The sequence below is a fragment of the Tachyglossus aculeatus genome, chromosome 2 (assembly GCF_015852505.1).
Source record: "Tachyglossus aculeatus isolate mTacAcu1 chromosome 2, mTacAcu1.pri, whole genome shotgun sequence".
NCBI lineage: Eukaryota > Metazoa > Chordata > Mammalia > Monotremata > Tachyglossidae > Tachyglossus > Tachyglossus aculeatus.
The window spans coordinates 36,364,782-36,389,940 of record NC_052067.1 but is presented as its reverse complement, the minus strand read 5'-3'; the positions used below and the strand labels follow the sequence as shown (position 1 = coordinate 36,389,940).

Sequence of the window (25,159 nt, the reverse complement as noted above, 5' to 3'; positions counted from 1 at the left end):
GACTTTAGGCAAGTCACAACTTCCCTGGGCCTCAGTTTCCTCATCTGTAAAATAGGGATGAAGACTATGAGCCCCACGTGGGACAATCTGATTACCTTGTATCTACCCCAGCGCTTACCTCAATGCTTAGCACTTAGTAAGCCCTTAACAAATACCAACATTATTATTATTATGCCTAGAGTCGATACCTATACCGTTGGCTTTGTTCAAAGAGAGAACAATTTCAAGGGTTTTCCAGTTCAGAACTTAGGGAGCTAAATCTCCAAATTAATTTTGGGGGTTCTGAAGTCTTGTTTTTGTTCTCTCTCTCTCTCTTTTTCTATCTGCCTATCTCTCTCCCTCTCCCTTCCATTCTTTTTCCCGAGAGCTTAGGAAACTTTCTGCCCACAAATGTTGCAATGTTTTTATGAAGGCAAATAAAAGTCCATTTAATAGGGCTGCATATTAAATAACAACCTCACGGCAACTCTAATTGGCCAACATTCAGGGGAGGTAGCCACGTTATCTTAACTGCATTTTTGCAAATTTCACCTGATTAATAGACCACATTGGCTCAGGCCCTGGGTAAATGTGGGGGGACAAATTGTGACATTCAGGATGTGAATCTGGGTATGCTATTAAGGAGACATGAAATTACACAGCTGCTAAAATCTAGCCGATGCAATTGGACCAGTCTGTTGGAAATTGAGGAGTTCATTGTCCACTCTCCCTGGCCTTTCTTACTTTTTGCTTTTCAGGAAGGTTTTTAGCTGATGGGTGGTAACAAGTTTGGATGGGGAGGAAAGAGCAGCGTGGCATAGTGGGTCGAGCTTGGGCCTGAGAGTCAGAAGGTCATCATCATCATCATCAATCGTATTTATTGAGCACTTACTGTGTGCAGAGCACTGTACTAAGCGCTTGGGAAGTACAAATTGGCAACATATAGAGACAGTCCCTACCCAACAGTGGGCTCACAGTCTAAAAGGGGGAGACAAAACCAAACATACTACAAAATAAAATAGAATAGATATGTACAAGTAAAATAAATAAATAAATAAATAGAGTAATAAATATGTACAAACATATATACATATATACAGGTGCTGTGGGGAAGGGAAGGAGGTAAGATGGGGGGTGGAGAGGGGGACGAGGGGGAGAGGAAGGAAGGGGTCATGGGTCATGGGTTCTATTCCCAGCTCCGCCATTTGTCTGCTGTGTGACCTTGGACAAGTCACTTCACTTTTCTGGGCCTCAGTTACCTCATCTTTAAAATGGGGATTGAGACCGTGAGTCCCACATGGGGCACAGACTGTGTCAACTCAATTTGCTTGTATCCACCCCAGCACTTAGTACAGTGCATGACAGATAGTAAGCAAATACAATCATTATTCTTATTCTTATTATTCTTATTTTCCTAGAGAAACACACTTAGAAGTGTCCCTTCTGCAGAGAGGATTCCCAAGCCCCACAGAATAATAATAACAATAATTCGTAATTATGGTATTTGTTAAGCCACAGAATAATAATAATAATAATTCATAATTATGGTATTTGTTAAGTACTGACTTGGTATTTACAATATAAATATATTGTATTTATATAATATGTAAACACATATTTATATTTATTTATATAACATAAATACATAAATACATATAAATTATATAATATAATTTACGATAATAATACAATCATTCTTCTTCTTCTTATTATTATTATTATCATCCTGGAGAAACATGCTTCTGCAGCAAGGATTCCCAGGCCCCACAGAATAATAATAATAATTCATAATTATGGTATTTGTTAAGTGCTTGTCAAGCACTGCTCTAAGCGCTTGGGTAGATACAAGGTAATCAGGTTGTCCCACGGGGGGCTCACAGTCTTAATCCCCATTTTACAGATGAGGGAATTGAAGCACAGGGAAGCTAAGTGACTTGCCCAAAGTCACCCAGCTGACAAGTGGCGGAGCCGGGATTAGAACCCATGACCCCCGACTCCCAAGCCCGGGCTCTTTCCACTGAGCCACGCCGCTTCTCATCTTCACAGAAAGATCATCCCCTTCCCTTCCTCACTCAGGAATGACCCTCGAGACCACTGCTCCCTTGTCCCATCAACGAGCTCAGGGGTGACATCCAGTTTTAATCAACCTGATTGGGGGGTGATATCCCATTTTCCTGGCAACAATCACATCACAGTTTAGGAAAAATACTCACCCGACTAGGAGAAGCAGTTAGGGAAGGAAATCCTATTCATAGATGTCTCAGATGACAGATTCCTATTTTCCCCATTTTAGAAACCTGTTAGCCTTCCAAAGAGGTGGCAATGAATTATAGGACTCTGCCATATCCTTTATTTACCCCGCTACGCCTTGTCCTGGAAGACCTCCATTCATTCAGCTGTATTTATTGAGCGCTTACTGTGTGCAGAGCACTGTACTAAGCGCTTGGGAAGTACAAGTCGGCAACATCTAGAGACGGTCCCTACCCAGCGACGGGCTCACAGTCTAGAAGGGGGAGACAGACAACAAAACAAAACATGTGGACAGGTGTTGTCAGAACAAATAGAATTAAAGCTAAATGCACATCATGAACGAAATAAATAGAATAGTAAATACGTACAAGTCAAATAGAGTGATAAATCTGCACAAACATATATACAGGTGCTGTGGGGAGGGGAAGGAGGTAGGGCGGTGGGGATGGGGCAGAGGAGAGGAAAAAGGGGGCTCAGTCTGGGAAGGCCTCTTGGAGGAGGTGAATTCTCTACCTTGGTCCTTCTGCCCCTAAGCCATTCATTCATTCATTCAGTCAGTCATATTTATTGAGCACTTCACGTGTGCAGAGCACTGTACTAAGCGCTTGGGAAGAACAAGTTGGCAACATCTAGAGACGGTCTCTACCCAACAGCGGGCTCACAGTCTAGAAGGGGGAGACAGACAACAAAACAAAACATGTTAACAAAATAAAGTAAATAGAATAGTAAATATGTACAAGTAAAATAGGGTAATAAATCTGTACAAACATATATACAGGTGCTGTGGGGAGGGGAAGGAGGTAAGGCGGGGGGGAACAGGGATACCCGCTCTGAGTTATTTTCTCTCTGTCCCGCGAAAGGCCTTTGCCCTTAACCCAATCCGACCCTTCAACGCTCCTCCCAAAACTTGAGGTCAGTTGCCTCTTGAGTAGGGTTGTTTTTTTTAAAAAAAATGGCATTTATTAAGCGCTTACTATGTGCAAAGCACTGTTCTATCCACCCTCCGCAGGTAGGGGAAAGTAGCCAACGTAGGTAGGCGATGGGGCTGCTGCCTCAGTAGCTGTCATTGGCCGAGGGAGAAGATCATCAGGATCACAGACAAGTTTGGGTGTGGGTTGCTAGTGAGCCAAATGAAGGAAATGAACAGAAGGGGAAAGGACGTTTAGATCCAGAAAACTGTCGGGCCTCGCTGACAGAACTAGACGAGTCTGTGGGTTTGGGCCGGGGATTACATTTTTGATTTCAGTCGTGTGTTCAGTCAGGTTCAGCTCAGTGCTGCGCCAATATCAATGGTTCTGTGTTAGCACAGAGGGGCCCGGGCTGGGCACCCGGTCCTGAGCTCAAAACAAGCCCTGTCCGCTATAAATCCGCTATAGAGAAGCAGCATGGCTCAGTGGAAAGGGCCCCGGCTTTGGAGTCGGAGGTCATGGGTTCAAATCCCGGCCCTGCCACTTATAATGATGGCATTTATTAAGCGCTGACTACATGCAAAGCACTATTCTAAGCACGGGGGAGGTTACAAGGTGATCAGGTTGTCCCCCGGGGGGCTCACAGTCTTCATCTCCATTTTCCAGATGAGGTCACTGAGGCCCAGGGAAGTCAAGTGATTTGCCCAAAGTCACCCAGCTGACAAGTGGCGGAGCTGGGATTTGAACCCATGACCTCTAACTCCAAAGCCCGGGCTCTTTCCACCAAACCACGCTGCTTCTCACCACTTGTCAGCTGTGTGACTTCGGGCAAATCACTTCACTTCTCTGGGACTCAGTTCCCTCAACTGGAAAATGGGGATGATGACTGTAAGCCCCACGTGGGACAACCTGATCACCTTGTATCCCCCCCAGCGCTTAGAACAGTGCTTTGCACATAGTAGCGCTTAATAAATGCCATTATTATTATTATTGTTATTATTAAGTGTCTTCCAGGGCTGTTCCCAAGGACAGGGATAATGGAGAAGGGCAGGCTGCATTTGCAAGGGAAGGTCAGAAGGTCAGGGGTTCCATTCCCGGCTCCGCCGCTTGTCTGCTGTGTGACCTTGGGCAAGTCGCTTCACTTCTCTGGGCCTCAGTGACCTCCTCTGTAAAATGGGGCTTGAGACCGTGAGCCCCACGTGAGACAGGGATTGTGTCGGACCTGATTTGCTTGTATCCACCCCAGCGCTTAGTACAGTGCCTGGCTCAACAAATACCATTATTATTATTATTGTTGCTATTATTATGTGGCATGGGACACAAATTGTGGAGGAGGTGGCTTTCTGTTCAGCCTCAATTTGGAACCCTGAATACCTCCCCCGGTAACAGAGCCAACACACAACATAAATGGGGAGATAGCGGGGATACTGTGACAGACAGTAAAGCCACGTTAATACAATGGGTAGGGACTGTCTCTATATGTTGCCAACTTGTACTTCCCAAGCGCTTAGTACAGTGCTCTGCACACAGTAAGCGCTCAATAAATACGATTGATTGATTGACTGATACAATCCCTCATCCTGCTCCGCCCGGATTACTGCATCAGCCTCCCTGCTGACCTCCCAGCCTCCTGTCTCTCTCCACTCCTGTCCATACTTCACTTGGCTGCCCGGATCATTTTTCTACAAAAACATTCAGGACATGTCAGCCCCTCCTCAAAAAGTGTCAGGGGTTGCCCACTCACTCCATCACCTTGCCCCCTCCTGCCTCACCTGGCTTTTTTTCTTCTACAATTATGCTCCTCTGGTGTTAACCTTCTCACTGGGCCTCAATCTGGCCTGTCTTGCCACCGACCCCCGGCCCACGCGCTGCCTCTAGTCTGGGACACCCTCCCTCCTCAAATCCGACAGACAATTAGTGACCCCCCGTTCAAAGCCTTATCATCATCATCATCAATCGTATTTATTGAGCGCTTACTATGTGCAGAGCACTGTACTAAGCGCTTGGGAAGTACAAATTGGCAACATATAGAGACAGTCCCTACCCAACAGTTTATCTCCTCTAAGAAGCCTTCCCAGACTAAGCCCCACTTTTCCTCATCTCCCATTCCCTTCTGCGTTGCCCTGACTTGCTCCCTTTTCTCTTCCCCGTTCCCAGCCCCACAGCACTTATAATAATAATAATAATAATAATGGCATTTGTTAAGCGCTTACTATGTGCAAAGCACTGTTCTAAGCGCTGGGGGGGGATACAAGGTGATCAGGTTGTCCTATGTGGGGCTCGCAGTTTTAATCCCCATTTTACAGATGAGGGAACTGAGGCTCAGAGAAGTTAAGTGACTTGCCCAAAGTCACACGGCTGACAATTGGCAGAGCCGGGATTTGAACCCATGACCTCTGACTCCAAAGCCCGGGCTCTTTACACTGAGCCACACTGCTTCTCTAACTTATGTACATATCTTAAGTACTTAAGTACTAAGTCTAGTACTTAGTCTACTACTACTACTACTACTACTACTACTACTACTACTACTAACTCTAGTTAAGTCTAACTTAAGTACTCCTCACTTATGTACATATCTGCAATTGCATTTATTTATACTGATGTCTGTCTCCCCGCCTCTGGACTGTAAGCTCATGGTGGGCAGGGAACGTCACTGTTCATTTTGCACTGTACTTTCCCAGGCACTTAGTACATTATTAGAGAAGCAGCGTGGCTCAGTGGAAAGAGCCCGGGCTTGGGCATCAAAGGTCATGGGTTCTAATCCCGGCTCCTCCACTTGTCAGCTATGTGACTTTGGGCAGGTCACTTCAATCAATCAATCAATCGTATTTATTGAGCACTTACTGTGTGCAGAGCACTGTATTAAGCACTTGGGAAGTACAAGTTGGCAACATATAGAGACGGTCCCTACCCAACAGTGGGCTCACAGTCTAGAAACTTCAATTCTCTTGGTTCACTTGGGAACTTCACTTCTCTGGGCCTCAGTTACCTCATCTGTAAAATGGGGATTAAGACTCTGAGCCCCACGTGAGACAACCTGATCACCTTGTATCCCCCCAGCACTTAGAACAGTGCTTGGCACATAGTAAGCGCTTAACAAATACCATCATTATCATTATTATTATTACATTCTAGACTGTGAGCCCACTGTTGGGTAGGGACCATCTCTATATGTTGCCAACTTGTACTTCCCAAGCGCTTAGTACAGTGCTCTGCACACAGTAAGCGCTCAATAAATACGATTGAATGAATGAATTGCTCTGCACACAGTAAGTGCTCAATAAATACGATCGAATGAATGAATGAAAGCCAGACAATTAACCAATCAATCAGTCACCAGTCGGAGGGGAACTGACCTCCTTCGGGCAGGGAAGAATTGGCTGCTTGTGTCATACTTTGTATCATTTTCCCAGTGACACCTGTCTACATGCTTTGTTTTGTTGTCTGTCTCCCCCTTCCAGACTGTGAGCCCGTTGTTGGGTAGGGACCAGCTGTAGATGTTGCCGACTTGGTACTTCCCAAGCACTTTGTACAGTGCTCTGCACACAGTAAGCGCTCAATGAATACGATTGAATGAATGAATGAATGACTGGGAGAGGGCTGAGGCCTGGAATCTGGCAAACCAGCTGCACTCCTACTGGGGCTCAATCCTGTTCCCAACCATCTCCATCAGCCGCAGCTCAGGGACTGTAAGGTTCCCAACACACTCCAAGCCTGGGCAGCCCCACACCCGGGCACGGAGGGACTCCGGGACTTTCCAAGGCAGTCCCACCTGCCCTCTGTGCTCTCCAATTTTCTTGGTATGGGGCAGAAGCCCTATCAGAGCATGATAGAAGCAGCGTGGCTCAGTGGAAAGAGCCCCGGCTTTGGAGTCAGAGGTCATGGGTTCAAGTCCCGGCTTTGCCAATTGTCAGCTGTGTGACTTTGGGCAAGTCACTTCACTTCTCTGTGCCTCAGTTCCCTCATCTGTAAAATGGGGATTAAGACTGTGAGCCCCCCGTGGGACAACCTGATCACCTTGTAACCTCCCCAGCGCTTAGAACAGTGCTTTGCACATAGTAAGCGCTTAATAAATGCCATTTAAAAAAAAAAATGAGCTCCTCATGGGCAGGGACCTCTCACTCCTTTTCGGTGAACTTTCCTGAGCACTTCATACAGTACCTTGCCCTCAGCGGGCACTCAAATGCCACTATTCCTCCTCCACCTGTTTCTCCTTCTGCATGGCTTGCTTTCTCTTTACCAAATAATAATAATTATTATTATTTGGTACAGAGAATATATAGCAATAGATTATATATTATAATTTTATAACATAATACATAATATTATTATACATCATATATATAATATATGATATTATATGTATAATACATAATACATTGTATATAATATTATAATGATAAGATATTATGATATATAGTGTATCATTGTGTGCATAATATATCTAACATATTATTATAATAATACAATATCATGGTATATAATATATCATATGCATAATGAATTTATAATATATTATATCATAATATCATACTATTATAATATTATGATATACAATGTATTATATATTATGCACATAATATATTATATCATAATATTATAATAATATAATATTGTGGTATACAATATATTAGATGTATAATATATATGATATATTGTATATCATAATATTATACTAGTATAATAAATTATAATATTATACTAGTATAATATTATGGTATATAATACATTATATATCATAATAGTATAATAATTGAATATTATGATATATAATCTATTATATAGTAATATTATATTATTATACTATTATATTATATAATGTATTATATTATATATTATATAATGTATTATAATAAATAATAATAACAATAATGGCATTTATTAAGTGCTTACTATGTGCAAGGCACTGTTCTAAGCACAGGGGAGGTTACAAGGTGATCAGGTTGTCCCACGGGGGGCTCACAGTCTTCATCCCCATTTTACGGGTGAGGTAACTGAGGCCCAGAGAAGTGAAGTGACTTGCCCAAAGTCACACAGCTTATTACTCTATTTTACTTGTACATATTCATTCAATCGTATTTATTGAGCGCTTACTGTGTGCAGAGCACTGTACTAAGTACATATTTACTATTCTATTAATTTTATTTTGTTAATATGTTTTGCTTTGTTGTCTGTCTCCCCCTTCTAGACTGTGAGCCCACTGTTGGGTAGGGACCATCTCTAGATGTCACCAACTTGTACTTCTCAAATGCTTAGTACAGTGCTCTGCACACAGTAAGCGCTCACTAAATACGATTGATGATGACTAAGCACTTGGGGAGTCCAAGTTGGCAACATCTAGAGACGGTCCCTACCCAACGGCGGGCTCACAGTCTAGAAGGGGGAGACAGAGAACAAAACAAAACATATTAACAAAATAAAACAAATAGAATATGTACAAGTAAAATAAATAGAGTAATAAATACGCACAAGCATATATACATATATACAGGTGCTGTGGGGAAGGGAAGGTGGTAAGACGGGGGATGGAGAGGGGGAGGAGGGGGAGAGGAAGGAGGGGGCACTGTTGGGTAGGGACCGTCTCTATATGTTACCAACTTGTACTTCCCAAGAGCTTAGTACAGTGCTCTGCACACAGTAAGCGCTCAATAAATACGATTGAATGAATGAATGAATAAAAAGAGGGAATGAAACTGGGACTATGAAACAGGATTCACATTTCATTTGCAGAAACTACAGTCTATTCTTGGGCCATTACTAATCTCCCGAATGGCATCGTTTCTTGATTTTTGTCATCTTGGTTCCTTCCCACCGCTCACAATCCAATGTCCTGCAGAAGTTTGTGACAGAGGATAAGGGGAGGGAACTCACAGAGTTAGAGAATTCATTCATTCATTCAATCGTATTTATTGAGCGCTTACTATGTGCAGAGCACTGTACTAGGCATTTGGGAAGTACAAGTTGGCAACATCTAGAGACGGTCCCTACCCAACGGCGGGCTCACAGTCTAGAAGGGGGAGAAAGACAACAAAACAAAACACATTAACAAAATAAAATAAATAAAATAGTAAATATGTACAAGCAAAATAGAGTAATAAATCTGTACAAACATTCATTCATTCATTCAATCGTATTTATTGAGCACTTACTGTGTGCAGGGCACTGTACTAAGCACTTGGGAAGTCCAAGTTGGCAACATCTAGAGACAGTCCCTACCCAACAGCGGGCTCACAGTCTAGAAGGGGGAGACAGACAACAAAACACATTAACAAAATGAAATAAATAGAATAGTAAATATGTACAAGCAAAATCTGTACAAACATTCATTCATTCATTCAATCGTATTTATTGAGCGCTTGCTGTGTTCAGAGCACTGACCTAGCTACACTGGCTTGGGTGGCCAGCTGGATTACCCACAAATTACTCTTCAACCACTTTAAATTGCCCTGGATTGGTACCGTGGCTGCCTTCAGCTGCTGCCCCTCGGAAGAAAAGCATCTCCCAAATGTCCGTTGTTTGGGTTTTCTGTTTGCTGTTCCGTTTTCACCTGAGGAGGCCAAAGTGCTGGGGCTAACTGGGAAATGTAGCCTCCTGTGCGGCAGGAGTGGCCTGGGGCTGACAAACGCTCTTGCATTTGTGGTGGGGTCGGTACAGAGTGGCACCTTGAAGAAGCTGTGTCCATAGAGGAATAGCCGCGGTCGATGTGACGGGGCTCAGAGCTGGCCAGGAGCAATGGACGAAACATCTTAGGGCAAATGGAAATGCACTGATGTTGAGCCCACTGTTGGGTAGGGACCGTCTCTATATGTTGCCAACTTGGACTTCCCAAGTGCTTAGTACAGTGCTCTGCACACAGTAAGCGCTCAGTAAATACGATTGATTGATTGATTGATTGAGCTGGCAGCTGGGGAAACTCAAGAGAGTCTCTAAGCGCCTGGGACAACTAAGGGAATAATGGGGTGGACAGTGGCTGCTCTTCTGTTCAATGGACTGTGACCCTCTTGTCCACAGAAGCTTCACTTAATGCATGCTGTTCCCATGCCCCGAGACCGGGGTCCCTTGAACAATACATTTCCTAACCGACCAGTGCCCAGAAGTCAGGAGAAAATAGACTTGAGAACTGCTCATTCTCAGGATGGAGAACTCACCAATGTTCTCAAAGATTCCGTCTCAGCTTGAAGACTTTGAATTTTGCAGGTGGTGTCATGGAACTCAGCTCTGAGGGAGTCCTCCAGTTCCTCCTCTTCGGATCGCGCTGCTTGGGCCGCTTCTGTCTGGTGCTGAAAGATATGCTGGTGAGCGTTTCTGACAGTTTAATTAAGAGACGTTACCCTCTTCGCTCCCAATCTTATTTTTTCCACTTTAAACACATTTAGGAATTGAAAACTCCACATCCTTCGGCCTACCTCTCACTGCTGAGCATACGAGTGCAATCAAAATGATGTTTTCCCCCCAAGTTACTGGCTACCGGTGCTGACACTTTCATTAATAACTAATTGTAAAGCATGTATTTATATTCTCAACAGAAGCCACCCATCATAGTCCTTTCTGGGGCTGGGAAATCAAAAGGCTCATATTAATCCAAGTTCTTGCTATTGATACCTGGACTTGGCCCCTTATTTCTTCATAATAATACTGCCTTGATTTTCTAGAGCACTTTTACTCCCAAAGCAAGTTCACACATTACATATCTCATTTTTGTTTTCACAGCATCCTTGTGAAGTAGGGAAAAGCAGATATTCTTATCCCCATCTTACAATGCCGCCTTGATTTTCTAGAGCACTTTTTTTCCCAAAGCAAGTTCACATTACATATCTCATTTTTATTTTCACAGCATCCTTGTGAGGTAGGGAAAAGCAGATATTCTTATCCCCATCTTACAATACCGCCTTGATTTTCTAGAGCACTTTTATTCCCAAAGCAAGTTCTCATTACATATCTCATTTTTGTTTTCACAGCATCCTTGTGAGGTAGGGAAAAGCAGATATTCTTATCCCCATCTTACAATACCGCCTTGATTTTCTAGAGCACTTTCACTCCCAAAGCAAGTTCACATTACATATCTCATTTTTGTTTTCACAGCATCCTTGTGAGGTAGGGGAAAGCAGATATTCTTTTCCCCATCTTACAATACCACCTTAATTCTCTAGAGCACTTTTACTCCCAAAGCAAGTTCACATTACATATCTCATTTTTGTTTTCACAGCATACTTGAGAAGCAGGGAAAAGCAGATATTCTTATCCCCATCTTACAATACCGCCTTGATTTTCTAGAGCAGTTTTACTCCCAAAGCAAGTTCACATTACATATCTCATTTTTGTTTTCACAGCATCCTTGTGAGGTAGGGAAAAGCAGATATTCTTATCCCCATCTTACAATACCGCCTTGATTTTCTAGAGCACTTTTACTCCCAAAGCAAGTTCACACATTACATATCTCATTTTTGTTTTCACAGCATCCTTGTGAAGTAGGGAAAAGCAGATATTCTTATCCCCATCTTACAATACCGCTTTGATTTTCTAGAGCACTTTTTTTCCCAAAGCAAATTCACATTACATATCTCATTTTTGTTTTCACAGCATCCTTGTGAGGTAGGGAAAAGCAGATATTCTTATCCCCATCTTACAATACCGCCTTGATTTTCTAGAGCACTTTCACTCCCAAAGCAAGTTCACATTACATATCTCATTTTTGTTTTCACAGCATCCTTGTGAGGTAGGGGAAAGCAGATATTCTTTTCCCCATCTTACAATACCACCTTAATTCTCTAGAGCACTTTTACTCCCAAAGCAAGTTCACATTACATATCTCATTTTTGTTTTCACAGCATACTTGAGAAGCAGGGAAAAGCAGATATTCTTATCCCCATCTTACAATACCGCCTTGATTTTCTAGAGCAGTTTTACTCCCAAAGCAAGTTCACATTACATATCTCATTTTTGTTTTCACAGCATCCTTGTGAGGTAGGGAAAAGCAGATATTCTTATCCCCATCTTACAATACCGCCTTGATTTTCTAGAGCACTTTTACTCCCAAAGCAAGTTCACACATTACATATCTCATTTTTGTTTTCACAGCATCCTTGTGAAGTAGGGAAAAGCAGATATTCTTATCCCCATCTTACAATACCGCCTTGATTTTCTAGAGCACTTTTTTTCCCAAAGCAAATTCACATTACATATCTCATTTTTGTTTTCACAGCATCCTTGTGAAGTAGGGAAAAGCAGATATTCTTATCCCCATCTTACAATACCGCTTTGATTTTCTAGAGCACTTTTTTTCCCAAAGCAAATTCACATTACATATCTCATTTTTGTTTTCACAGCATCCTTGTGAGGTAGGGAAAAGCAGATATTCTTATCCCCATCTTACAATACCGCCTTGATTTTCTAGAGCACTTTTATTCCCAAAGCAAGTTCTCATTACATATCTCATTTTTGTTTTCACAGCATCCTTGTGAGGTAGGGAAAAGCAGATATTCTTTTCCCCATCTTACAATACCACCTTAATTCTCTAGAGCACTTTTACTCCCAAAGCAAGTTCACATTACATATCTCATTTTTGTTTTCACAGCATACTTGAGAAGCAGGGAAAAGCAGATATTCTTATCCCCATCTTACAATACCGCCTTGATTTTCTAGAGCACTTTTATTCCCAAAGCAAGTTCACATTACATATCTCATTTTTGTTTTCACAGCATCCTTGTGAAGTGGGGAAAAGCAGATATTCTTATCCCCATCTTACAATACCGCCTTGATTTTCTAGAGCACTTTTATTCCCAAAGCAAGTTCACATTACATATCTCATTTTTGTTTTCACAGCATCCTTGTGAGGTAGGGAAAAGCAGATATTCTTATCCCCGTCTTACAGATAAGGAAACTGAGGCATAAACTGTAAGCTCGTTGTGGGCGAGGAATGTGTCTACTAGCTCTGTTGTACTACACTCTGCCAAGCGCTTAGTACAGTGCTCCGCATACAGTAAGTGCTCAATATATATCTGACAGAGCACTTAAGTGACTGTTTCAGAGTCCCATGCCAGGCCAGAACCATAGTAGAACAGGCCCTCCAACTCTGAGACCTGGCTTCCTTCCCTTACATTGTGCTCCATCTAGTAAGTAACCCTCGTGACCAAAAGAATTTACTAAGGAAGACATAAGCATTTTAATAATAATAATAATGATGGTCTTTGTTAAGCACTTACTATGTGCCAAGCACTGTGAGAGATACAAGATAATCAGGTTGTCCCACGTGGGGCTCACAGTCTTCACTCCCCAATATTTTAATGAACCATCAGAAGACATGAGCTACCTAACATCCAAGGAATCACTAATAATTGCGGTATTTGTTAAGCCCCTACAATGTGTCAAACGCTGTTCAAAGCGCTGGGGTAGGTATATGTTGTTAGGTCAAGCACAGTCCCTGTCCCGCATGGGGTTCACAGTCTAAGCAGAAGGGAGGAGAGCTACTGAATCCCCATTTTACAGCTGAGGAAACTGAGGCACAGAGAAATGAAGTGACTCGCCCAAGATCACTTAGCAAGCAATTGGCGGAGCTGGGATTAGAACCCAGATCCTTTGAGTCCCAGGCTTGTGCTCTTCCCGCCGGGCCACATGGCTTGTATCCCTCCTTATAGTTGCCACTTTAAAACAGCCCCTTCCCTGCCTGACCAAATAAACGAGGCCTTCAGGAACAGATGCCAATATCTCAAACTGACGGGCTGGAAATAACACCGTTGCCTTGCGCAGTTCCCTTCTCTATGTAGGGAGATGTGGGTAAGTTGGTCCCCAGACTTGTAAAGTCGATTGGCATTCCATTTGTATCTTTTTTTGGGGAAAAAAAACCTGTTGACATTTTGCATGGATGTAAGTTTTTTCCAATTTCTCCAATTTCATTAAATTTGCCTGCTAGTGAATGTGAAGGTTGAACACAGAATAATTTCAAATGTCAGAATTAATCAGGGTTATACGTCTGAATATTGACAGACAGAAGCGGCAAAGAAACACTTTTCTGAATTAATTAATTAGCATTGCTGCCCCTAAAAATAATTTCAGTGATAATGTAAAATGGAGAGAAAAATTCAAGTTTACATCCTGACTTTCTTGCTGAGTCACTTAACCTTTCTGGGCCTCAGTTTTTCAGTTTGTTCCTGGGAAAATATATTAAGATATTTGAAGCGATGATTAGTCAAGAATATTTATGGAGCACTTTCTGTATGCAGAGCACTGTACTAAGTGCTTGGGAGTGTACAACGTAACAGACACAATCCCTCAGGCTTCAAAAATGGCCACGAACAACTCACGTAGTCCTCCTGAGGCCCCAATAAACATACGCACCTCTGCCAGTTATCCTGAACGGCGCTGAGTTAGAAGTTACTGAGCAAAGCACTATACTTAGGTGCATGGGGACCAAATAAAAGAAATATACGATGTGATCTCTGCCCTTGAGGGGCTACAATCTAAAGGGCAAGACAAGTAAACCTAAATCGGTGAGTATACAATTGTTCAAGGAATAGGAGAACATGGAGAAAGAATAAACAAGTGGATAAAAAAATCAGCTACAAACAAAAATAAATACGTAACAGTGGTCATGCGGATGATTGGGATGGCAAGACTGGAATGGTGGGGGGATTAATTGGGAAAGGTCTCAAGAAGGAAGTGAGGGACAGAGCAGAGGGGTGAGGATATTCCAGCCAAGAGGGTAGGGGTGAGCGATGAATGGGTCAGGGGAAGAAAAATCAAGAGTGAAGGATGGTTAGAAGACGTGCTGGAGAAGCAAAGCACACAAATTGGGGAGCGGTGGGAGAGAGGAGAGGTAAAAAAAGGAGAAAGTGGATATCCCGGAAACAAGGGAAGGACAAGATGAAGAAGCCCAATCTGATAGTGGCAAAGAAGGCCAACAATTCTCCTGCTCCCCTAGAGCCTGGGCCTGGATTGGGGTGAGATGAAGTAAGAGAGTAGGAATGTTTCTGAAGGCAACTGAGTAAGGCTCCCATTTCTATGAGTAACGGGCCTGGGGTTTGTGCTTTTCTCTTTCCCCTCCACAAGAACTCTGCTCCCCAGACGGACAGGCCTGCTGGAAGAGAATATGTTTATCCTCTTAAAATGCAGCACTGGATTGTAAATGACTCGAGGCAGAGAGGGAATCTTTCCCTCTGCTGCACTTTCCCCAGCCTGTAGCCCAGGGCTCTGCACCCAACGAGCCCTCAGTAAAATGATGTTCGGTGATGTTCCTGAGGACTGAAATGAACCAAGGTGCCAGCAACTTAAGGCCAATGGTCTGGAGCCTTCCGATGCCACGAGATATAATCATGATTTCTCCCTTTCCCATGGGTGTTATGAGCTACTGAAAGCCATGGCTGTGAGTCGCCTTACAAAGCGACTTATGTTGCCAACTTGTACTTCCCAAGCACTTAGTACAATGCTCTGCACACAGTAAGCGCTCAGTAAATACGATTGAATGAGTGAATGAATGAAAAGACAAAGGGCCACCGAGAGGATGGGAATAACTTTCTGCAAGAATCTCACCCCATTCTACGTTCCCTGGCTGCCTCCTACCAGCGTCTGTTTATGTTTGTCAGGAGGATGGAGAGTCTCCAAAATTTTTCGGTTAGATGACGCCTCCCCAACTGGCGCCCCGCAGAAAAGAGCCATGGGCTGAATTCTGGGAGGGGTTTATGTGGGTAGCCAAGTGAGCAGTCTGTGGACAAGTTCATTTCCTCCTCAAATTTTAGCAAAAACGGCTTCGCTGTTGCAGCCACCCCACCCCGGGTCAAAGCCCCACAGTTAAGCGGCGCGGCTTTGCCAAATAAGTCCGGTTTTCACCGCCCTCAAGCTTTGCCAAAGAAAACAGGAAAGTGACTCTCTGTGTGGACTGTGTGGGCTTTGCTTTGGCACTTTTCACTAAGATTGTCCCACTGAAACCCTGTTCTTTGTGTGTTACAACTCCGCCTGGCCCTTGGGAATCATCCACCACAGATCCGATCACTGCCACTCAGGATCCGGTGTTCTGTCTGCCGCTCTGAGGATCCAGAGTTGGAGAAGAAAGTCCTGCTCTCCTCTTCACGGCAGAAGAAAAGCAGGAGGAGACAGGCTGGAGGAGGCAGGATGAGCTAATCAATCGATCGATCGTCTTTATTTTCTTTTTAATCGTATTTATTGAGCGCTTACTATGTGCAGAGCACCGTACTAAGCGCTAGGGAAGAACAAGTTGGCAACATATAGAGTTGGTCCCTACCCAACAGTGGGCTCACAGTCTAGAAGGGGGAGACAGACAATAAAACATATTAACAGAATAAAATAAATAGAATAGTAATCTTACCATTACCATTCATTCATTCATTCAATAGTATTTATTGAGCGCTTCCTGTGTGCAGAGCACTGTACTAAGCGCTTGGGAAGTACAAGTTGGCACCATAGAGAGACGGTCCCTACCCAACAGCGGGCTCACAGTCTAGAAGGGGGAGACAGACAACAAAACATATTAACAGAATAAAATAAATAGAATAGTAATCTTACCATTACTATTCATTCATTCATTCAGTAGTATTTATTGAGCGCTTACTGTGTGCAGAGCACTGTACTAAGCGCTTGGGAAGTCCAAGTTGGCAACATAGAGAGACGGTCCCTACCCAACAGCGGGCTTACAGTCTAGAAGGGGGAGACAGACAACAAAACAAAACATATTAAAATAAAATAAATAGAATAGATATGTACAAGTAAAACAGAGTATAAAATAAATAGAATAGATATGTACAAGTAAAATAAAGAGTAATAAATAAATAAATAAATAAATAAATAAATAGAGTAATAAATAGGTACAATACAATATTGTCCCATATGGAGCTCACAGTATTAATTCCCATTTTACAGATGAGGTAACTGAGGCACAGAGAAGCCAAGTGGCTTGCCCAAGGTCACACAGCAGACAAGTCGTGGAGTCAAGATTAGAACCCATGTCCCCTGATTCCCAAGGCCGTGCTCTTTCCACTAAGCCACACGCTGCTTCTCTAAAAGTTTCACATCAGTTTCACAACAAACAGGAACTTCTTACCACTTACTTTAAAGCACTCAATCAATCACCTTGCCCCCTTCTACCTCACCTTGCTACTCTCCTATTACAACCCAGCCCCACATTTCGCTCCTTTAGGGCCAAACAATTTATTAAGAGTCTACTGGACGCAGAGCACTTGTTAAGCGCCGGTGAGGGTAACCAGAAGCAAAACATCTATCCCACTGCCTGCCTGGAGTTTTAAAATCTTAATAGGAGCAGCCGGGCCCCTAATGGGTGGGGCTCACTTTCCCAAGAAAGCAACAGTCGTTAAAGATACAAATGACACTACATTTCAATTCATTCATTCATTCAATCGTATTTATTGAGCGCTTACTGTGTGCAGAACACTGTACTAAGCGCTTGGGAAGTACAAGTTGGCAACACAGAGAGACGGTCCCTACCCAACAGCGGGCTCACGGTCTAGAAGGGGGAGACAGACAACAAAACAAAACATATTAACAAAATAAAATAAATAGAATAGCAATCTTACCATTACCATTCATTCATTCATTCAATCGTATTTATTGAGAGCTTACTGTGTGCAGAGCACTGTACTAAGCGCTTGGGAAGTACAAGTTGGCAACATAGAGAGACGGTCCCCACCCAACAACGGGCTCATGGTCTAGAAGGGGGAGACAGACAACAAAACAAAACATATTAACAAAATAAAATAAATAGAATAGATATGTACAAGTAAAATAGAGTATAAAATAAATAGAATAGATATGTACAAGTAAAATAAATAGAGTAATAAATAAATAAATAAATAAATAAATAGAGTAATAAATAGGTACAATACAATATTGTCCCATATGGAGCTCACAGTATTAATTCCCATTTTACAGATGAGGTAACTGAGGCACAGAGAAGCCAAGTGGCTTGCCCAAGGTCACACAGCAGACAAGTGGCGGAGTCAAGATTAGAACCCATGTCCCCTGACTCCCAAGGCCGTGCTCTTTCCACTAAGCCACACGCTGCTTCTCTAAAAGTTTCACATCAGTTTCACAAAAAACAGGAACATCTTACCACTTACTTTAAAGCACTCAATCAATCACCTTGCCCCCTTCTACCTCACCTCGCTACTCTCCTATTACAACCCAGCCCCCACATTTCGCTCCTCTAGGGCCAAACAATTTATTAAGAGTCTACTGGACGCAGAGCACTTGTTAAGCGCCGGTGAGGGTAACCAGAAGCAAAACATCTATCCCACTGACAGCCTGGAGTTTTAAAATCTTAATAGGAGCAGCCGGGCCCCTAATGGGTGGGGCTCACTTTCCCAAGAAAGCAACAGTCGCTAAAGATACAAATGACACTACATTTCAATTCATTCATTCATTCAATCGTATTTATTGAGCGCTTCCTGTGTGCAGAGCACTGTACTAAGCGCTTGGGAAGTACAAGCTACAAATGACACTACATTTCAATTCATTCATTCATTCAATCGTATTTATTGAGCGCTTCCTGTGTGCAGAGCACTGTACTAAGCGCTTGGGAAGTACAAGCTGGCACCATAGAGAGACGGTCCCTACCCAACAGTGGGCTCACGGTCTAGAAGGGGGAGACAGACAACAAAACAAAGCATATTAACAAAATACAATAAATAGAATAGTAATCTTACCATTACCATTCATTCATTCATTCAATCGTATTTATTGAGTGCTTCCTCTGTGCAGAGCACTGTACTAAGCGCTTGGGAAGTACAAGTTTGCAACATAGAGAGATGGTCCCTACCCAACAGCAGGCTCACAGTCTAGAAGGGGGAGACAGACAACAAAACAAAACATATTAACAAAATAAAATAGAGTAGTAATCTTACCATTACCGTTCATTCATTCATTCAATCGTATTTATTGAGCGCTTACTGTTTGCAGAGCACTGTACTAAGCGCTTGGGAAGTACAAGTTGACAACATATAGAGACGGTCCCTATCCAACAACGGGCTCACAGTCTAGAAGGGGGAGACAGACAACAAAACCAAACATATTAACAAAATAAAATAGAGTCAAGACTCAAGACTTAGAAGGAAGGAGGCAGTGCCTCTGGGAGTCCATTCATTCATTCCGTCGTATTTATTGTGTGCTTACTGAGTGCAAAGCACTGTACTAAGCGCTTGGGAGAATACCACATGGTTCAATGGAAAGAGCAGGGGCTGTGAGTCCGAGGTCATGGGTTCGAATACCGACTCTGCCCCTTAGCTGTGTGACTTGGGGCGAGTCACTTCACTTCTCTGGGCCTCAGCGACCTCATCTGGAAAATGGGGATGAAGACTGTGAGCCCCACGGGGGACAACCTGATCACCTTGTAACCTCCCCAGCGCTTTAGAACAGTGCTTTGCACATAGCATGCGCTTAACAAATGCCATCATTATTATTATTCTACAACGACAAACACGGATTCCCTGCCCACAGTGAGTCTACAGTCTAAAGGGGGAGGCAGACAGTAATATAAATAAATAAATTACAGATATGTACGTAAGTGCTCCCCTCTCAGGATCGCACCCGGAGGGTTTCCAGTCCTCTACCAGTTTTGGCTGCAGGAGGGAGAGTCAAGCAGAGGCCTATTCCTCGCTCGGGCGGTGGCTGGCGAGTGGAAGGCAATCTGCTACAAGTCAAAACTCACCTGTCGAATGCAGAAGAAGTCAATGGTAAAACGCTTCTATATTTTTACCAAGAAAACCCAATGGATATTCATTCATTCAATCGTATTTATTGAGCGCTTTCTGTGTGCAGAGCACTGCACTAAGCACTCGGGAAGCACAAGTTGGCAACATATAGGGACGGTCCCTACCCAACAGCGGGCTCCAGAATGACTGCAGATGGAGGTGGGACATTCTGGGACAGAGCACGGGCTTCGGAGTCAGAAGTCATGGGTTCGAATGCCGACTCCACCAACTGTCAGCTGTGTGACTTTGGGCAAGTCACTTCACTTCTCTGTGCCTCCGTTACCTCATCTGTAAAATGGGGATTAAGACTGTGAGCCCCACGTGGGACAACCTGATCACCTTGTAACCTCCCCAGCGTTTAGAATAGTGCTTTGCACATAGTAAGCGTTTAATAAACGCCATCATTATGTGTCCATGGAGTTGCTACAGGTCATAAATGACTCAACAGCATAAGACAAGACCAGACATCGGTGCTGTGGGCCGGAAGGCTGTGAACCACTTCAGCGCTCTCCTTTCTATTAAGTTTTGTCAGGAGTTCAGGAGAACATGTGTTTGTGCTGCTAAAATGAGGTTACTGCTAAAAACGTTTGGGTTTCTTTCAACGAGTTCTTCTTTCCTTCTCCAGGCCAGCCCGCACCCTCCGCTCCTCTGCCGCCGCTCACCTCCTCACCGGGCCTCGTTCTCGCCCATCCCGCCGTCGACCCCCGGCCCACATCCTCCACATCCTCAGTGGAAAGAGCACGGGCTTTGGAGTCGGAGGTCATGGGTTCGAATCCCGACTTTGCCACATGTCTGCTGTGTGACATTAGGCAAGTCACTTAACTTCTCTGAGCCTCAGTTACCTCATCTGTAAAATGGGGATTAAGACTGTGAGCCCCACGTGGGACAGCCTGATTGCCTTGTATCCCCCGAGAGCTTAGAACAGTGCTTTGTACATAGTAAGCGCTTAACAAATGCCATCATTATTATTATTATCCTCCCCCCAGCCTGGAATGCCCTCCCTCCGCACATCATTCATTTTGGTATTTGTTAAGCGCTTACTATGTGCAAAGCACTGTTCTAAGCTCTGGGCACATCCCCCAAGCTAGCTCTCTTCCTCCCTTCAAAGCCCTCCTGAGAGCTCACCTCCTCCAAGAGGCCTTCCCACACTGAGCCCCCTTTTTCCTCTCCTCCTCCCCCCCACCCCCCCGCCCTACCTCCTTCCCCTCCCCACAGCGCCTGTATATAAATTTGTACAGATTTATCACTCTATTTATTTGACTTGTACACATTTGCTCTTCTATTTATTTTGTTAATGATGTGCATCGAGCTTTAATCCTCTCATTCTGACGACTTGACACCTGTCCACATGTTTTGTTTTGTTGTCTGTCTCCCCTTCCTAGACTGTGAGCCCATGGGTGGGTAGGGACCGTCTCTAGATGTTGCCGACTTGTACTTCCCAAGCGCCTCGTACACAGTAAGCACTCAATAAATGTGATTGAATGAATGAAGGAATCGAGTGAGGGGGGGAAAGGAGGTGGGTTGGTGTGGCTACAAAGGGAAGGTGTCTGATGAAGACAGGCGAGGCTAATACGCATTTTCCAGGCAGGGAAGGATTTCTGTGAGCACATAGCGCTTCTGAACGTAAATCCAAAGGGTCTATAATACCGGTAGATTTGCTTCCTCAGTACGGAGATCGGTGAGCCTGGGAAGACCGCAAGGATGGTCTCGATCGCTTACCTTGGCATGGAGCAAGGCCCCAGCCTCTGCCCTGCTCTTCTCTATGTCCTTTTCCCAATGGATTCGGATGGCCTCCAGGATGTCATCCAGGCCGGTTCCGATGGGCGCACCTGCTTCCTCCAGCTCAGACCCGGCGAGCTGTTTGTACAGCGCCTTCACTTCCTGGGGGCAAAACACACCGAAAGAGTCTCGTGGGTGTTCTCACATAGGCGGCGGGGGGTGCGGGACCCCGGCCCCCCGGGGTGCCGGAGGACAAGGGGACACGCTCAGAGAAGCAGCGTGGCTCAGTGGAAAGAGCACGGGCTTTGGGGTCAGAGGTCACGGGTTCGAATCCCGGCTCCGCCACGTCTGTTGTGTGACCTTGGCCAAGTCACTTCTCTGAGCCTCGGTTCCCTCATCTGTAAAATGGAGGTTAAGACTGTGAGCCCCACGTGGGACAACCTGATCACCTTGTATATCCCCCCCGGCGCTTAGAACAGTGCCTTGCACATAGTAAGCGCTTAACAAATGCCATTATTATTATTATTATTAAGGGGAGAGCAGGGGTGGAGTGGGCCCGATTGCCAGAGGAAGGGGAATCTTTTAGACTGTGAGCCCGCTGTTGGGTAGGGACTGTCTCTATATGTTGCCAACTTGTACTTCCCAAGCGCTTAGTACAGTGCTCTGCACACAGTAAGTGCTCAATAAATACGATTGATGATGATGATGATGATGATAGCACTTTCTTCAAATTGTGACCCAAGGCTCCACCGGCACAGTTCTACCGTCTGACTTCTCCACGCCCTTCCCCATTTTCTCTGCTCCTCTCCTCTCTTACCCACCAGAACTCAGAGGCAACACATCAATCAATCAATTGTATTTATTGAGCGCTGTCTGTGTGTGGAGCACTGTACTAAGCGCTTGGGAAGTACAAGTTGGCAATATATAGAGACGGTCCCTACCCAACAGCGGGCTCGCTGTCTGGAAGGGGGAGACAGAGAACCAAACGAAACATATTAACAAAATAAAAGAGAATAGATATGTACAAGTAAAATAAATAAATAAATAGAGTAATAAATCCGTACAAACATATATACATATATACAGGTGCTGTGGGGAAGGGAAGGAGGTAAGGCAGGGGGGATGGAGAGGGGGAGGAGGGGGAGAGGAAGGAGGGGGCTCAGTCTGGGAAGGCCCCGATGCATAAGCTAAGTGACGAAGGGAGATTTAGTCACTGATTTTCAAGTAGGTGCAGGGTTATCATCCGGGCTGAAACTAAAAACAAATTTCTGACTGGAACACCCATGACGTCTCACACATTAGGCCGGACACTCAGCGTTATTCATTCATTCAGTCATATTTATTGAGCGTTTACTGTGTGCAGAGCACTGTACTAAGTGCTTGTTATGTGGTGACATCATTGTCCGGGCCAGAGGAGGGCTTTCTTGCACCCGTCCCCAGCCTCTACATGTCAAGCAGGGGCAGACACGTGCCAAAAGGGGCCATTAGCCTTTGTTCTTTCCCCACCAACCCTGGGAGAAGTTTTCCCCACAGCTCAGTGGGAATGCAGGCCTCTGATTTGGGTTGGTCAAAGGAGTAGGGCTGGAATGGCCCTTCCCTGTCTGCTATAATTCAATCAATCAATCAATCAATCGTGTTTATTTAACACTTACTGTGTGCAGAGCACTGTACTAAGCACTTGGGAAGTACAAGTTGGCAACATATAGAGACGGTCCCTACCCAACAGCGGGCTCACAGTCTAGAAGGGGGAGACAGACAACAAAACAAAACATATTAACAAAATAAAATAAGTAGAATAAATTTGTACAAGTAAAATAAATACATAGAGTAATAAATCCGTACAAACATATATACAGGTGCTGTGGGGAAGGGAAGGAGGTAAGGCGAGGGGAGGGGGGGATGGAGAGGAGGAGGAGGGGGAGAGGAAGGAGGGGGCTCAGCCTGGGAAGGCCTCCTAACAATGGATAGACAGGACACAGTCCCCATCCCACTTGGGACTCAGTCTAAGAGGGAGGAGGCCAGGTGTTTTATCTCATTCAATATGATTGAATGAATGAATCTCCATTTTACAGATGAGGAAACTGAGGCACAGAGCGATCTAAATGACTTAGTCAGGGTCACATGGCAAGCAAATGGAAAAGCCAAGCCTGGACCCCAGAACTCTCAGTTCAATAATAATAATAATGATGGCATTTATTAAGCGCTCACTATGTGCAAAGCACTGTTCTAAGCGCTGGGGGGGATACAAGGTGATCAGGTCGTCCCACGTGGGGCTCACAGTCTTAATCCCCATTTTCCAGATGAGGTCACTGAGGCCCAGAGAAGTGAAGTGACTTGCCCAAAGTCGCCCAGCTGACAGGTGGCAGAGCCGGGATTTGAACTCATGACCTCTGACTCCAAAGCCCGTACTCTTTCCACTGAGCCACGTTCAGTGTTCCTTCCACTAGGTCAGACTACCTCCTAATGATCTCAGTGGATTTCCCACGCACTGTGTACACAACGCTCTTCCCAGAGAACCATTCATTCAGTCAATTGTATTTATTGAGCGCTTACTGTGTGCAAAGCACTGTGCTAAGCGCTTGGGAAGAACCAGTCCAGACATTCACAGGCACGTGCTCCCATCCATGCCATTCCTCCAGTTAGAGAGATGTTGCCGCCTTAACCCATCTCACACAGCAGTTCATTATTACTTGTACTTCCCAAGCGCTCAGTACAGTGCTCTGCACACAGTAAGCGCTCAATAAATACGATTGAATGAATGAATGATTAGCTAGACACTGCCCTCCGCTTTGACCTACCTCCTCATGGTTCCTCGACAAAAAAGCCAGTTCTTCTTTCATGCTTTCTATCTGACTCTCCAGCTCCATTTTAGTCAAATTAGCATCGTCAATCACTTTATACAGGGAGTTAATTTCGTCTTCTGCTGCCTTTCGGAACGGCTGCTCATTTTCATATCTGCAGAGAAAGGAACTTAATAAGCACAGCTGGGTAGCGAAAAAGAAAATAAAATCGGATTATAAATGACTCCATCATGCTAATTTCGTGACAGTTACACAAGTGTCAAAAGAATCCTCTCACCTAAACAGCTTTCTAGGACACCGTAGGATCAGTTCTTGCTGTCACCACCCTCTGATTTATTAATATGGAAGTTATGACAGTGAAGCTCCAATTTACCTGGCCGAAAAGGCTAATTCCCTCCCTGAGTGAGGGGTTGTGAGGAGGTTCTTTGGAGTTCTGTGCAAGTTTGTAAACCTGGGGATGGGAAGGAGAACTCCCGCTACTCTGCATTCTCCTTATCCCGGCTTGGCGACATTCCCAGATGTCCGCCCTCTCTCTCACCTTCCCTTATTCCTTCCCTTTCTCTTGTACTGTCACATTCTCCGTCCACGGGGAGTTAAAGACTCAGGATCCTGGGGAATCTGCCAGGGCTTCGTCAGTGAGTCGCCCAGCATGTCCTCCACGGTTTTTTTTTTTCCAATTTGTGCAACAGGGATAATGACTGACCCGACAGTCCGCTTCTAAGGGACTGTCAACTCCTTTCAGAAGCTTGGTCTGAGGACCCGAATAGCAAATCGTCCCCTCTTTTTA

General features: G+C 44.3%; 1 protein-coding gene across 1 annotated transcript in view; it reads right to left on the bottom strand.

The window, feature by feature from the left end:
- The window catches only part of BFSP2 (beaded filament structural protein 2), a 56,283-nt gene that overhangs the window by 5,336 nt on the left and 25,788 nt on the right, over window positions 1–25,159 (bottom strand). The window contains exons 3-5 of the mRNA XM_038740990.1: window positions 24,370–24,526; window positions 21,572–21,733; window positions 10,289–10,420 (exon numbers count right to left, since the gene is read on the bottom strand). Of these exons, the coding sequence (XP_038596918.1) occupies window positions 10,289–10,420; window positions 21,572–21,733; window positions 24,370–24,526 (451 nt within the window). The remainder of the gene's footprint in view (window positions 1–10,288; window positions 10,421–21,571; window positions 21,734–24,369; window positions 24,527–25,159) is intronic.